We start from the raw sequence: 15,570 nt of genomic DNA on the forward strand, positions 1-15,570 counted from the left end.
CAATTTCATGCCTTTTATTGTCCCCAGCACAAGCTGCACCTGTGTAATGATCATGCTGTTTATTCAGCTTCTTGATATACCACAACTGTCAGGTGGATGGATTATCTTGGCAAAGGAGACCTGTCCACTAACAGATATAAACACATTTGTGCACAAACTGAGAAAAAAAGGCTTTTTGTGTATATGGACAATTTTGGTGATCTTTTGTTTCAGCTCATGAAACATAGGACCAACACTTTACATGTTGCGTTTATATTTTTGTTTACATTTCATTTCCTGTGTTAAACCTAACCTTTGGAATGACTTTGATAGCAACAATTAATCTATTTAGTAATTAGGTGGAGATCTCTCAATAATCATTCTCATGATAGCACATTGGTAGCAGTCAGTGACGAATTGAACATTGTTTCAAAGGTAAAAATCCAACAAATGTTATACAATATTTGTCTATGATGACATAATACTGTAGTTGAAATTTCACCCTTTTTCCAAATTCAATGTGTTTTCCACAGAGATTCCACGTCACAATACGTTGATAAATTTAGTTGAAACAACTTTTATTCAACCAATTTGTGCCCAATGGGTTGGCTCTTTTAGGACTATTCATTTGTCGTTGATGATTAAATCATTCCTTTGTTGCTTTTGTTGAACTCCTCCCCCTCTGTCATGGCGCACCTGACAAAGTTCCTCAATCTTTTATTTGTGTGTAGTTTTTGCAACTTTGTTAAAAGCTAGTTGTTCTATGTTCCCAGTTCAGCTCCATCTTTTTCTGTCATGATCTAAAAATGTATCTATGCAGACCCTTGGTGTGCAGACTTTTTTCCCAGCCCAATACTAACATCTGATCAAGAGCTTGGTGAATAGTTGGTCACTTTGCGATGATTAAGTCCCTGCCCTTTGTACACACCGCCCGTCGCTACTACCGATTGGATGGTTTAGTGAGGTCCTTGGATCGGCCCCGCTGAGGTCGGTCACGGCCCTGGAGGAGCGCCGAGAAGATGATCAAACTTGACTATCAAGAGGAAGTAAAAGTCGTAACAAGGTTTCCATTGGTGACCATTAATGCTCCAAAAACAAAACTGTGGGCTGGGTAGGGTAGGGGGCTCACGCCCCCCGCCTCTCCCTTCCCTCGGCGCAGGGTTCTTGGCCACCCAAGGGGGTGGCTTCAGCCCCAGCGCGGTTCCCCGCTTCTCCATGTCGCCTGGGTTGCGCTCGACCAGCTCAACCCCCCCTTTATTAGGCTAGGCCGCATGGCGCACCTGTGGGTAGGTTATGGTGTGGAGTCCAACGCGCATGCAAGTCAGAGGGTTTTCTCCAAACACACCCGTGGCGCAATGAAAGTGAGGAACGGTGCACGCCAGCTGAGGTGGGATCCCTCAGCACCACCGGCTCGTCTAGCCCGCTCTGTCGGGGAGGTGGAGTGTGAGCGCGTGCGATAACACCCGAGATATGGTGAACTATGCCTGGGCAGGGCGAAGCCAGAGGACACTCTGTCGGGGAGATGGAGCGTGAGCGCGTGCGATAGCACCCAAGATATGGTGAACTATGCCAGGGCGAAGCCAGAGGACACTCTGTCGGGGAGGTGGAGCGTGAGCGCGTGCGATAGCACCCAAGATATGGTGAACTATGCCTGGGCGAAGCCAGAGGACACTCTATTGGAAGTCCGTAGCAGTCCTGAAGTGCAAATCGGTCGTCCGACCTGGGTATAGGGGTGAAAGACTAATCGAAGTTTCCCTCAGGATACCTGGTGCTCAAAGTCTCTCAGTTTTATCTGGTAAAGCGAATTATTAGAGGTCTTGGGGCCAAAACTCAAACTTTTTTTATTTCACCTTTATTTAGCCAGGTAGGCCAGTTGAGACAAGTTCTTACTTACAACTGCGACCTGGCCAAGATAAAGCAAAGCAGTGCGACAAAAAAAACTACACAGAGTTACACACAAACAAATGTACAATCAATAACACAATAGAAAAATCTATGTACAGTGTGTGCAAATGTAGAAGAGTAGGGAGGTAAAGCAATAAATAGGCCACAGAGGCGAAATCATTTCAATGTAGCATTAACACTGGAGAGATAGATGTGCAGATGATGATGTGCAAGTAGAGATACTGGGGTGCAACTGAGCAAGAGGATAAATAACAATATGGGGATGAGGTAGTTGGGTGAGCTATTTACAGATTGGCTGTGTACAGGTACAGTGATTGGTAAGCAGCTCTGACAGCTGATGCTTAAAGTTAGAGAGAGGGATATAAGAGCCCAGCTTCAGGGATTTTGCAATTCGTTCCAGTCATTGGCAGCAGAGAACTGGAAGGAAAGGCAGCCAAAGGAAGTGTTGGCTTTGGGGATGACCAGTGAAATATACCTGCTGGAGCGTGTGCTATGGGTGGGTGTTCCTATGGTGACCAGTGAGCTTATATAAAGGCAAGGCTTTACCGAGCAAAGACATAGATGACCTGGAGCCAGTGGGTTTGGCGACGAATATGTGGTGAGGGCAAGCCAACCACAGTGTACAGGTCACAGGGGTGGGTAGTGTATGGGGCTTTGGTGACAAAACGGATGGCACTGTGATAGACTGCTTCCAATTTGCTGAGTAGAGTGTTGGAGGCTATTTTGTAAATGACATCGCCAAAGTCAAGGATTGGTAGGATACATACCCTTGTATGTTTGGCAGCATACAAGGGTATGTTTGGCAGCATGAGTGAAGGAGGCTTTGTTGCGAAATAGGAAGCTGATTCTAGATTTAATTGTGGATTGGAGATGCTTAAAAATGAGTCTGGAAGGAGAGTTTACAGTCTAACCAGACACCTAGGTATTTGTAGTTGTCAACATATTCTAAGTCAGAACCGTCCAGAGCAGTGATGCTAGTCGGGCAGGCAGGTGCAGGCAGCAATCGGTTGAAGAGCATGCATTTAATTTACTAGCATTTAAAAGCAGTTGGAGGCCACGGTAGGTTTGTTGTATGACACCAGCAGCAAGAGCGACATCATTGATATATACAGAGAAGAGAGTCAGCCCAAGAATTGAACTCTGTGGCACCCCCATAGAGACTGCCAGAGGTCCAGACAGCAGACCCTCTGATTTCACACACTGAACTCTTATCAGACAAGTAGTTGGTGAACGAGGCGAAGCAGTCATTTGAGAAGCCAAGGCTATTGAGGCTGCCAATAGGAATGCAGTGATTGACAGAGTTGAAAGCCTTGGCCAGGTCAATGAAGATGGCTGCACAGTACTGTCTTTTATCGATGGCAGTTATGATATCGTTTAGGACCTTGAGCGTGGCTGAGGTGCACCCATGACCAGCTCAGAAACCAGATTGCATAGTGGACATGTTAAGGGATTCGAAATGGTCAGTGAGCTGTTTGTTAAATTGACTTTTGAAGATTTTAGAAAGGCAGGACACGATGAATATAGGTCTATAACAGTTTCAGGCTAGAGTGTCTTTGAAGACAGGGGGATGACCACGACAGCTTTCCAATATTTGGGGATCTCAGACGAACAGGCTAGTAATAGGGGTAGCAACAATTTCGGCAGAACATTTTAGAAAGAGAGGGTCCAGATTGTCTAGCCCAGCTGATTTGTAGGGATCCAGATTTTGCAGCTCTTTCAGGACATCAGCTGTCTGGATTTGGGGGAAGGAGAAGCGGGGGTGAGGGGGGCTTGGGCAAGTTGTTGCTGAGCTGTTGGCCGAGGTAGGGGTAGCCAGGTGGAAAGCATGGCTAGCCGTAGAAAAATGCTTTTTGAAATGATTGATTATCGTAGATTTATCGGTGGTGACAGTGTTTCCTATCCTCAGTGCAGTGGACAGCTGGAAGGAGGTGCTCTTATTCCCCATGGACTTTACAGTGTCCCAGAACCTTTTGGAATTAGTGCTACAGGATGCAAATTTCTGTTTGAAAAAGCTAGCCTTAGCTTTCCTAACTGAGTATATTGGTTCCTGACTTCCCTGAAAGGTGCATATCGCGGGGGCTACTTGATGCTAATGCAGAACGCCACAAGATGTGTTTGTGCTGGTCAAGGGCAGTCAAGTCTGGGGTGAACCAAGGCTATATTATCTTAGTTCTAAAAACTTTAAATGGTTAAGAAGCCTGGCTTGTTGGCTTGGAGCCAGGCGTGGAATGCAAGTTGCCTAGTGTGCCACATTTGGTAAGCAGAACTGGTGTGGCGGGATGAACCGAACGCCGGGTAAAGGCGCCTGATGCCGACACTCATCAGACCCCAGAATAGGTGTTGGTTGATATAGACAGCAGGATGGTGGCCATGGAAGTCGGAATCAGCTAAGGAGTGTGTAACAACTCAACTAGCCCTGAAAATTGATAAATATTCAAAAAATAATAAAAAGGATAAACAGCGCATTATTATTATTAGTATTTATAACTCTCTGAAGACCGTCTCCATCCCCCCTTTTCCTGTTAGGCACGGCCGCATGGCTGGCCGTGTCCAAAGGGGATCCGGGGTTGCCGATGAACCGGGTCTTCCCACCTCGGTCTCCAATATCCCAAGACCCTTGCAGTACCCAGTCAACCACTCTGGATAATCAGGATAGGAGAACATAGACCTAACACAAGGCCTGCTGGGTTTGGGTGGCCCTGTATGTTACCCTGGGCAGGGGTAGCCAGGGAAAGGGCAACGGCAGGTTTAGCCTGGCTTTAGCAGGGGGAGGTGGCATGGCCCTGGGCCCAGATTGGGACAGCAGTGATCTACTGACTGTTGTCATAGATCTCTATATAATGACGAGACGCTCATGTCTCCGCCATAACAATGGGAGTTGTTGTCCCAAAGGCATGAAGGCAGGCGACAAGCTTAGGTCCATAGAAACGCATTGGGCATATTTTGGACCGATTTTGGCAAGAGTGAAACCTCCAGCTTCACCTCTTCCTCTCTGCTATTCTCTACTTCACCACACTACCAGCTGCCATCTTCCTCTCCTTTCAAGCATGAACCTCTTCCGCTTAAGCTTCTCTCCCTCTCCCTCTCTCTCTCTCTCTCTCGTCTATTTTTAGAGCTGGCTGATTTCTACCTTCTAAAACAGGCAAAATCTGTTGTGGAAGAGGAAGGGTTTTTTCCCTTCTTTCACACATAAACATACTGTACATACACACTCCGTTCATCCCTCATCTGTCACTACACACACTCGTACACATACACGGCAAGGAATCAATTTTCATGGGGGTACTTTACCTAAGGGACTTGATTGAAGGTTTTGGTTCAAACCAAGCCACATGAAAGACGTACTGTACACTAACACAGGCTTGTTGTCTGTGTGTGTGTGTGTGTGTGTGTGTGTGTGTGTGTGTGTGTGTGTGTGTGTGTGTGTGTACGAGGACAGTGTTGGTCTGATTTCATCTTTCTGCTTAGCTAAGATGTGATCTTCCCCACCTCTCCCTCATCATTATCTCTCTCTCCCTCCCTCCCTGCAACACACACACACACACACACACCATCCCCAGGGGTTACACACCACCAAAACAGTACAACTACCATGTATAGAGAGCTCGCTACAGTACAGTAGAATCGTCCTCAAAAGAAAGAGGGCCGCCATGTTTAAAGGAGTTACCATACTGCCCCAGTTGGCAGAGGACACTACCTATAGCTAGCTTCACTCCCCATGAACAGGAGATGAATATAACAGTGTATCCCAGAGGAGAAGAGGAACAGGGCTAAATGAAGGCAGGGAAATCTGTGCCTCAACACCAAACTAGCATCCGCTGAGATTCACGGCCTTCGTTTTGAGGAAACAGTGTATTCATGTGAAAAATAATGAAGGTACAGTGGGGACATACATTGGTGAAAAAGCGCACGCACATACACACACACACACATAAAACACAGAACACACACATGCATAAAACACCCACACATATACATGCACACACACGGTGTGTGTGTGTATTTACTGTAATGTAGGTCTTTAAGTTACATCTTTCCCACTATTGCATAACGTAATAGAAAACAGTATTGGGATCTGACTACTGTCTATATGTCCATTCATATACTTCAGCACCATGTCGGTGTCTACCAATGCTGCTCTCTCTCTTTGGGGCTCAAACCATTTCAGCACCATGGTGCTGTCTACCAATGCTGCTCTCTCTCTTTGGGGTTCAAACCATTTCAGCACCATGGCGCTGTCTACCAATGCTGCTCTCTCTCTTTGGGGTTCAAACCATTTCAGCACCATGGCGCTGTCTACCAATGCTGCTCCCTAACCTGGCCCACAATTTCTGCTGTGAGGATCGAGCAGTCAACAAGTCGAGCAGTCAATTGAAAGGTAAACAAAATTTCAGCGAGGCAACTCAAAGGCGAAATCTATTAACGCCAAGATAATGGAATTCATTGTCCTTGACAATCAACCGTTCTCTGTCGTGGGTGGCTTTCGCCGACTGGTCGAGCACCAGGACACACTAACGTTACCAAGTGCGCTATTGTTCAGATGTTGCCCTACCGGAGTACACAGTAATGGCGTCACTGCTATTATCTTCATGACATACTATGGAATGCCGTTTGGGTCTTTGCGTGTCAAAAAAGATTCAAGTCAAATACCATTATTTGACAAATTAAATAAGCTTTTAATTTGACACGTCAAATAACGCAGATATTATACAATGTTGTGTGTTCTGAATTTGCACGTGCAAGCCAAGCGCCACCACTATCAGTAGCACTGTCAAAGCTGTACAAAAAAAGTATGAAAACAAGCAAACACGATGTGAAGCTAGCCACATTAACGATTAGGCACAATAGTGGAATTTACGGTTTGCCTTCAAAATAAAAGTACCTCTTTGAAATTGATGCAGAGGGTTACAATTGGTGGAATCATGCCATATTTAGATTAGATAATGTTAAATAAGGTTGTAATGTGAAGCAATGAAATGGGGTGTCTGTCTACTCGGTGACACCCACAGGACACAACTATGAAGAGCTTACGCAAATATTAGCGTTGTAGCTTTTATCGCGGGACTTTGACTTCTGTGAAATCCCCTCCCAGTCAGCCTATTGTGTGTGTTGACATTCATATTGCACTGTACAGTTTTACCTAAGGATTGAGGATCAATGAAATGGGGTAACGGTCTAATCAATACCCAATATACATATTTTCCCAACATCCTCCTCAGAGTTATCAGACTCCAAAACATCCACACAGTATTGTTTTTCCTCTGGAATGGGGTTCAATGCACATGAGTTGACAATAAATGTGGCTCAATTAACAGTTGTTTCAGAGTCCCGCAATAAGAGCTGCGATGCTAATGTTCTCTAGGTGTCACTGAGTAGACTGATACCCCATGTTATTGAGCCATAATCCATAGGTAAGGCTGTACAGTGAAATAAGGATGCCCCCAATGCAATTCTAAAGTTTAATACATCCAGTGTGATTTCAACAGATTTTTGTCAAAATAACAAATTATTGTCTTTTGTTGATTTTAATTAACATTACAATCTCATTTAGCATGATCTATTCAATTATGGCATACTTCTACTATTTGTATTCATTTGCATCACTGTCAATGACACTTTTATTTAGAAGGCTAACCGCAAAGTCCACTATTATGCTAATCCTTATATTGTGGCCTGCTTCACATAGATGGGTTCGACCCCCGACATTAATCAAATAAGAACGGTCTTATAAATTAGGGTTATTTTAGATGATGACACCTAGCTATATATAGTTAGCTAGGGTAATTACAGCTACTGAAAAAGATTGTCCTTTTGCTATGTTCTTTATGACGAGCACTGTAGATGCAGGAGACAACTTTACCAGCATCATAACATACGTATCGATGAATCGTTGTGACATATGAAATACGAGTGATAGTGTAATCAATGTGTATTAACTATGTAAAACATTTATGAACGCGTTCAATTATTATGTGACGTGCAGTCATATTCAGGTCCTGATTGGTCAACAAGCTTATTTGACATGTCAAAAAGTATTACTTGATGTGTATCATTTTTGACATACAAACGGCGTTCCATGGAAATCCTGGTTGAGAATGAAACGACTGAACAAATGAACAACAAAACAGCGCGGCAAGTAAGTGAAAGAAATAGGTTTTGATTATGTTTTACTGGTAATGGGGACATACATAAATGCCAACAAAATAACGTTTTGGTCAGTATGTGTGTGTGTAACCTTTATTTAACTAGGCAAGTCAGTTAAGAACAAATTCTTATTTGCAATGAAGGCCTACCCCAGCCAAACCTGGGCAACGCTGGGCCAATTGTGCTCCACCTTATGGGACTCCCAATCACGACCGGATGTGATACAGCCTGGATTCGAACCAGGGACTGTAGAGATGCCTCTTGCACTGAGATGCAATGCCTTACATGGAACCCAAACCGGCTTTGCGTGTGCGCCATCGTGCGCCATCGTGCATAAATGTATTTTGTCCCCCCACACCAAACACGATCACAGCACGCAGGTTAAAATATCAAAACAAACTCATAACCAATGATATTAATTAGGGGACAGGTCGAAAAGCATTAAACATTTATGGCAATTTTGCTAGTTAGCTTGCACTTGCTAGCTAATTTGTCCTATTTAGCTAGCTTGCTGTTGCTAGCTAATTTGTCCTGGGATATAAACATTGAGTTGTTATTTTACCTGAAATGCACAAGGTCCTCTACTCCGCCAATTAATCTACACATAAAACGGTCAACCGAATCATTTCTAGTTATCTCTCTTCCTTCCATGCTTTTTCTTCTCTTGACTTTATATTGCGATTGTTAACTTTCATATACTAGGTGCATTACCACCACTACCCACGTGGGTATAACCAATGAGGAGATGGCACGTGGGTAACTGCTTCTATTTACCAATGAGGAGATGGGAGAGGCAGAACTTGCAGCGCGATCTGCGTCAGAAATAGAACTGATTTCTATTTTAGCCTGTGGCAGTGCAGACGCTCTTTGGCGCGTGCGAGCAGTGTGGGTGCAATAATTGAAAAACATAGATTTCTACATTTATTTTGCAAAACTCGCGCATGCGACGCAAGCAGTGTGGTCAGCCTGTTAAATATTGGTTATCGGTATAGTTCTTTTTGGCAAGGAAAATATTGGATATCGGTATCGGCCAAAAATGTCATATCAGTGCATCATTATCTAAGAGGAAGGGACCAGTCTGCTCTACTCAAGCCTATAGATCCCAGCTGGTATAAAAACTGATGACTAAGACTAATTTGCTGTCCCGGGTACCACCCACAACCCCTCCCCTATGGAACATTCCAGGAACATTCCAACCCCTCCCCTATGGAACATTCCAGGAACATTCCAACCCCTCCCCTATGGAACATTCCAGGAACATTCCAACCCCTCCCCTATGGAACATTCCAGGAGGATAGAAGGAGCCTAAGACTGGGATCTGGAACGGAATGGCGGCTAGCGTCCGGAGCTCCTTGTAAGGAAGAAGCCCATTAAGGAGAACATCAATATTTCATCGCTCAGAAACATAATTGTGCAAGTTTCTAGCTGCAGGTTCGGGCCATGCCATTAGAGGGCAAACGTTAATGCAGGACGCCCCAGCATTTCTCTCTTTCACACAGGACGCCTCAGCATTTCTCTCTCTCTCTCTCCGTTTCACACAGGACGCCTCAGCATTTCTCTCTCTCTCTCTCCGTTTCACACAGGACGCCACAGCATCTCTCTCTTTCACACAGGACGCCTCAGCATCTCTCTCTCTCTCTTTCACACAGGAGGCCCCAGCATTTCTCTCTCGCTCTCTCCCCGTTTCACACAGGACGCCTCAGCATCTCTCTCTCTCTCTTTCACACAGGAGGCCCCAGCATTTCTCTCTCGCTCTCTCCCCGTTTCACACAGGACGCCTCAGCATCTCTCTCTCACACAGGACGCCACAGCATCTCTCTCTTTCACACAGGACGCCTCAGCATCTCTCTCTCTCTCTTTCACACAGGAGGCCCCAGCATTTCTCTCTCGCTCTCTCCCCGTTTCACACAGGACGCCACAGCATCTCTCTCTTTCACACAGGACGCCTCAGCATCTCTCTCTCTCTCTCCGTTTCACACAGGACGCCTCAGCATTTCTCTCTCTCTCTCCGTTTCACACAGGACGCCTCAGCATTTCTCTCTCTCTCTCTCCGTTTCACACAGGACGCCACAGCATCTCTCTCTTTCACACAGGACGCCTCAGCATTTCTCTCTCTCTCTCCGTTTCACACAGGACGCCACAGCATCTCTCTCTTTCACACAGGACGCCTCAGCATTTCTCTCTCTCTCTCTCCGTTTCACACAGGACGCCACAGCATCTCTCTCTTTCACACAGGACGCCTCAGCATCTCTCTCTCTCTCTCTCCGTTTCACACAGGACGCCACAGCATCTCTCTCTTTCACACAGGACGCCTCAGCATCTCTCTCTCTCTCTTTCACACAGGAGGCCCCAGCATTTCTCTCTCGCTCTCTCCCCGTTTCACACAGGACGCCACAGCATCTCTCTCTTTCACACAGGACGCCTCAGCATCTCTCTCTCTCTCTTTCACACAGGAGGCCCCAGCATTTCTCTCTCTCTCTCTCCCCGTTTCACACAGGACGCCTCAGCATCTCTCTCTCACACAGGACGCCTCAGCATCTCTCTCTCACACAGGACACCTCAGCATCTCTCTCTCTCTCACACAGGACACCTCAGCATCTCTCTCTCTCTCACACAGGACACCTCAGCATCTCTCTCTCACACAGGACGACTCAGTATCTCTCTCTCACACAGGATGCCTCAGCATCTCTCTCTCTCTTTCTCTCTCTCTCTCTCTCTCACACACAAGACGCCTCAGCATCTCTCTCTCACACAGGACGCCTCAGCATCTCGCTCTCTCTCACACAGGACGCCTCAGCATCTCTCTCTCACACAGGACACCTCAGCATCTCGCTCTCTCTCACACAGGACGCCTCAGCATCTCTCTCTCTCTCACACAGGACGCCTCAGCATCTCTCTCTCTCTCACACACAGGGCGCCTCAGCATCTCTCTCTCACACAGGACGCCTCAGCATCTCGCTCTCTCTCACACAGGACGCCTCAGCATCTCTCTCTTTCTCTCTCACAGGACGCCTCAGCATCTCTCTCGCTCTCCTTCTGAGGAGCAGTCACTGGAGAGGGATTTCTCAGGCCGTCAGCAGTTTCTGCTACTTCTACATTAAACAAATCATTAGCCATTAGGTAGCCGAGGAAGGAGCATATACACTCTGCTTCACGTTATCAAATGATCCTTGAGTCCTGTTATTCGTCTCAATGAGGAGTGTGTGTGTAGATATGTTCATAAAATGCAGGATTAAGGTAGCCATACACGCTTAGGAAAAAAGGGTTCCAAAAGGGTTCTCGGTAGATCCCTTCGTAGACGGTTCTAGGGAGAACCTTTAGATGACAAAATGGTTCTTGGTAGAACCAGAGGATTCGAAGCAGACCCCCTCATAGAGGGTTCTAGGTAGAACCATATACAGACGGTTCCTTGAAAAAGCCTAGAACCCTCTGCAAAAGGTTCTACCCAGCACCAAAAAGGGTTCCCCTATAGGGACAACACAAAGAACCCTATACGGTACTACTTAGCACCTTTTCTAAGAGTGTACAATACACAGTGTGTGTATGTGAAAGTGTGGTTCTGAGACATCAGTGGATAATGAATAAATCACTTCTACTCTATTAGAGTTCTGTATCTCTGTCCTTGGTTGTAAGTCCTTCCTCATCTGATTACCTCACTGACTCATTGACTGGGTAGCTGTTACAAGGATTGTCCAGCCAAGTGATAGGGATCCTGCGCCAAACACATTAAGTAGACACTCAGATTGTGTCCAAGTTGTGACAATTAAAAGTAAGCAGTATGCTGTAGCTAAAACAGGCCCACAGAGGTAGCCTATTCTAAAAAGTTTCAAACTATCTAAACTTCCTACTTCTAGAGTTTAATTCCACTCAACTGCCTATTAAAGTGGGAACTACAACGCTGAGCCTTGCATTCTAATACCTAGTATTTTCCCACAGTTCTCCACTCTCGCCCTGCGAGTGCCCTTGAAACGAAAGGTGCTCCACCCTCTCTCTCGTCTTGATGCTGTTTAAGCAGGCGAAATTTGAAGTCCTCCCGAAAACGCAATCAAGCCGGTTGACAGTCTGCCAACACAATGGGAATGTAAACAACACCTCTGCACCTCTCTCAGTGAGCTCGAGCCCATGGCCAAGTCATTTCACTGATGTCATGGCTTTTGGAGCCCGCCAAACTTGGCCAAGGACCGCTCCAGCCTGCTCAAATTCACATTGCATCAGGAGGTTCTGACCTGACTAAGCCCAGTAGCCTGGTATGTTTTTTTTTATCCAACTGTGCTTCTGTTGTTCTCACATTTCCTTTATTGAGCAAAAACTCTGCATATCGCCTCTTACTGTGTTATTTAAATCCGCAAACAAATTAGGCTTTCCCAAAGTCACACTGAAATAGTGTTGATTGCAAATAGGCATTGCGATAGGTTACCCTTTGCCTGGATGTTCCCTGGACTATAGTTCAGACCTGTCAATTCAACTCATTCTTTAATTCAATCGCCCTCACTGCAGCAACTTCCAACATTCATTTCAGTGCATTACAATAAACCAACCTACCAGAGTGCAGAATCTCTCGGGCGGGTTGCCGCAGGTGATGCCCGGCGGGTCCACCTTCACCCGCATGTAGTCCTTCATGGACTGGGCCTTGGGCTGGCATGCATACTGCTCCCACACTGCGCCATCGTCCGTGCTCACCAGGGACTTGCACAGGTCGTACTGGCCCAGCGTCAAGGAGGCAAAGCAGTGCAGGAGGAGCAACACGGCCTGGCGGAGCATGGCACGAGGACGAGTGGGGTCTGGCGGAAAAGGGCGAGGGGGGCCACAGTAGTCAGAGTTGAGGCGAAGAGCATGGAACTCGACTGAGGATCATACGGACACAGTAAGTAACTTCGTTGTCACCAAGATGCGTCTGCACCTGAGCTTAAGGGGACGTTTGGGGGATGATGGAAAAAATACAAAACGCAAGAGAAATAAAAGTGTTCGAGTTAATTTACAGCCGTTCAACAAATAATCACAGCTCCTTTAGGAAATTACACTAACTTGTTTCGATGTCGGATATGGAAAAGTCACAAATAATAGAGCAGGGGGGCGTCGGAAGTCAGAGAAACTTAACATCTACTTCAACCATAGTGGCGCCAGTGCTGCGTTTGCGGTGGTGGGGGTGGTGGTTGGAGAATCAGCAGAACAAATCCATACTTCAGAGGTCCTTTTCGCCTGGGAGAGGTGAGAGCTGGGATGATAAGGGAGAGTGGACTACGTCCTTAGATACAGCCATCAGGTCGTGATGCAGCGGCCCGGAGCCTCAGTGATTGTCCTGTGAAGAAGAGGGAAATGATTAAGATATTAGACTCATAGAGGGAGAGAGAGACTACATAGCATAGTTTATCTTGTTCATCACATGTTTTGCTTGTTTTATTTTCCAATATTGGACATTTAGGCTACATAACCTAAGTTGTATTGGGAGAGTAGGCCTATGACTGAACTTCGCAGAAATTGGACCAAACCATGTAAGCTGACAGAGAGGATATTGTAAGTAAACAGTATGTCATTGTGATCGTGTAGGTGACATATTTCAGAGATCTTATTTCGCAGAGTCAAGTCATATGCAGGGCTTGGTGCCAATTTTCAAAAGGTGGGAATGTGTGGGTGGTGTGGACTTTCAATGAAAGAAGGAAAGACATATGAGCTAAAACTTAACTTATGATGTAGCATATGCAATGCGTCTTGGAAGGGGGGGGGGGGGGGGTTGAAGGAAAGTGAAAAAGTCACTCCACCACTTTGTGCATCAGTTCCATAAAATATGAGGCATCCTAACTTCACCTGCATCGCCATGCATTATATCTGACAGCATACATTATTAAATACACCGTAACTCTGCTGTCCTGATTGCGCACCTGCGTAAATGTAACAGTATAGCTTCCGTCCCTCTCCTCGCCCCAACCTGGGCTCGAACCAGGGACCCTCTGCCGCCTATGCACGAGAGTTTGAATCGGCATCGCCTTTCCAAATGCTGGATGACCAGAGATAGCAAAATGCGTTTTAATTGGATTAACCCTGTTCACAGTTTGGCTATCTGTCCACAGATATTTTTTTACACGAAAATTAGGTAAAGCTAAATTAAGCGTTTAGTTTGAAAGTCGCCAAAGCTGTTCTTCAACTCGAAATACGGTATAGGGGTGTGTCTGACTAGTGCTTCTGCTTGCTTCAGCAGCGCGAATCAAAAGTAACAACCATTCAGGCTGCATTTAATTTGGTAGCCTCATAAATAATATTATTTCTAAACATAACATGAAGTGACAACTGTTCTATTGATTGTTGAGTATAGGCCTAATAATATTTAGAATAGTGAGTGGCAATTGAATAGTCTGCATCACTCGAAGTGAGCGGTGCGTTTTAGACTAGGTTTCGTAATCTCGTTATTTTTTTTTTTAAATCAAACATTTTGACACGTGTCGGATTTGCGACTTACTTAGAACATTCATCTGATCCGGGAGAGCTTCTCTGTCCCTTTATACGACCGCCTCTCTGCCGTGAGCCTTGCACGGCTCCATCTACACTACCGGGCTCCTGTCGAGGTGTAGGCTACTGTACTCCACTCCTGTTCTCTGGTCTGGTCTCCTTGTTGGTCTTCTCCAGCGGGTAACTTTTTTACTACACCGCGGAAGGCTGCACAGAGTAGAACGGTGTCCGAGATCTGGAAACGGGCGGTTGGTGAAAAATAGCGTGATTTCCAGCTTGAAGGAGAATCAAAAGTGAAAATATTGACTTTGAGGGAGGGCTAGTGGTTCCCGTTTCTTCTCCTCCCACTTTACAAGCTCGGGTTTACTCGGGATGCTCAAGGGCAGAAAAAAAACATTGGTGGAAAATCTCTCTCGTCTACTCCCTGTCCCTCTCTCTCTCCCCTTCTCTCTCTCTCTTATGTACTCACTTACCCTTCTCTCCCTCTTATGTACTCACAAACCCTTCTCTCTCTCTCTTAATGCCTAGGCTAAATCCTTTTCACCATCACTTCCAATCACTTTCAGGGCTTTTATCTGCTAACCTCCGGGGCGGGCGGCGCAACTTCGCTCTCGACGCTTTCTCGCGTGGGCCGACATGCACCAAACTGAACCGTCCCACAGGCCGATCAGCGCTGCTTAAAGGACCTGCGGGGAAGTGGAGCGATAGCCCATGTCGTATCGTTCTGCTCTCTGTCACGGATTCATCCTGTGCGTCAGAGCGGTCCGATAGTTGGATCAGGAAATCGCTAGCAGCAGAGAAACCAGAGTTGTTTGCGCGTTTTAGGACGTGTTGGATAGATGGCGGTTTAGATTCGGGACATAAACACTGCTCGGGTTTAACACCATCCATATTGGATTTATATTTGCCATATATTTTTCAACTGTTCTGTTTCACACAAGTTCTGAACCTTTCTATTCTCATTGTTTCTACAGATTGAAAATAAAATGTTTTGCTAAAAGAATAAATAATATTTTTTCAAATCACCAGTATTACTATCTGCAGCGTTAGCGCTAGGTAAATGTTGCAATTATTCAGCCATTCCTGGACCTGTGACCA

At 45.9% G+C, this 15,570-nt stretch overlaps 1 protein-coding gene across 1 annotated transcript in view; it reads right to left on the bottom strand.

Annotated features, from left to right (window-relative positions):
- Window positions 1-15,091, bottom strand: part of LOC135544715 (netrin-G2-like) — a 156,348-nt gene extending 141,257 nt beyond the window's left edge. Inside the window, exons 1-2 of the mRNA XM_064972556.1 lie at window positions 14,483-15,091; window positions 12,571-13,327 (exon numbers count right to left, since the gene is read on the bottom strand). Of these exons, the coding sequence (XP_064828628.1) occupies window positions 12,571-12,789 (219 nt within the window). The 5' untranslated portion in view covers window positions 12,790-13,327; window positions 14,483-15,091. The remainder of the gene's footprint in view (window positions 1-12,570; window positions 13,328-14,482) is intronic.
- Window positions 15,092-15,570: the final 479 nt, after the last annotated feature.

This window comes from Oncorhynchus masou, chromosome 8 (genome assembly GCF_036934945.1).
Source record: "Oncorhynchus masou masou isolate Uvic2021 chromosome 8, UVic_Omas_1.1, whole genome shotgun sequence".
Lineage (NCBI taxonomy): Eukaryota > Metazoa > Chordata > Actinopteri > Salmoniformes > Salmonidae > Oncorhynchus > Oncorhynchus masou.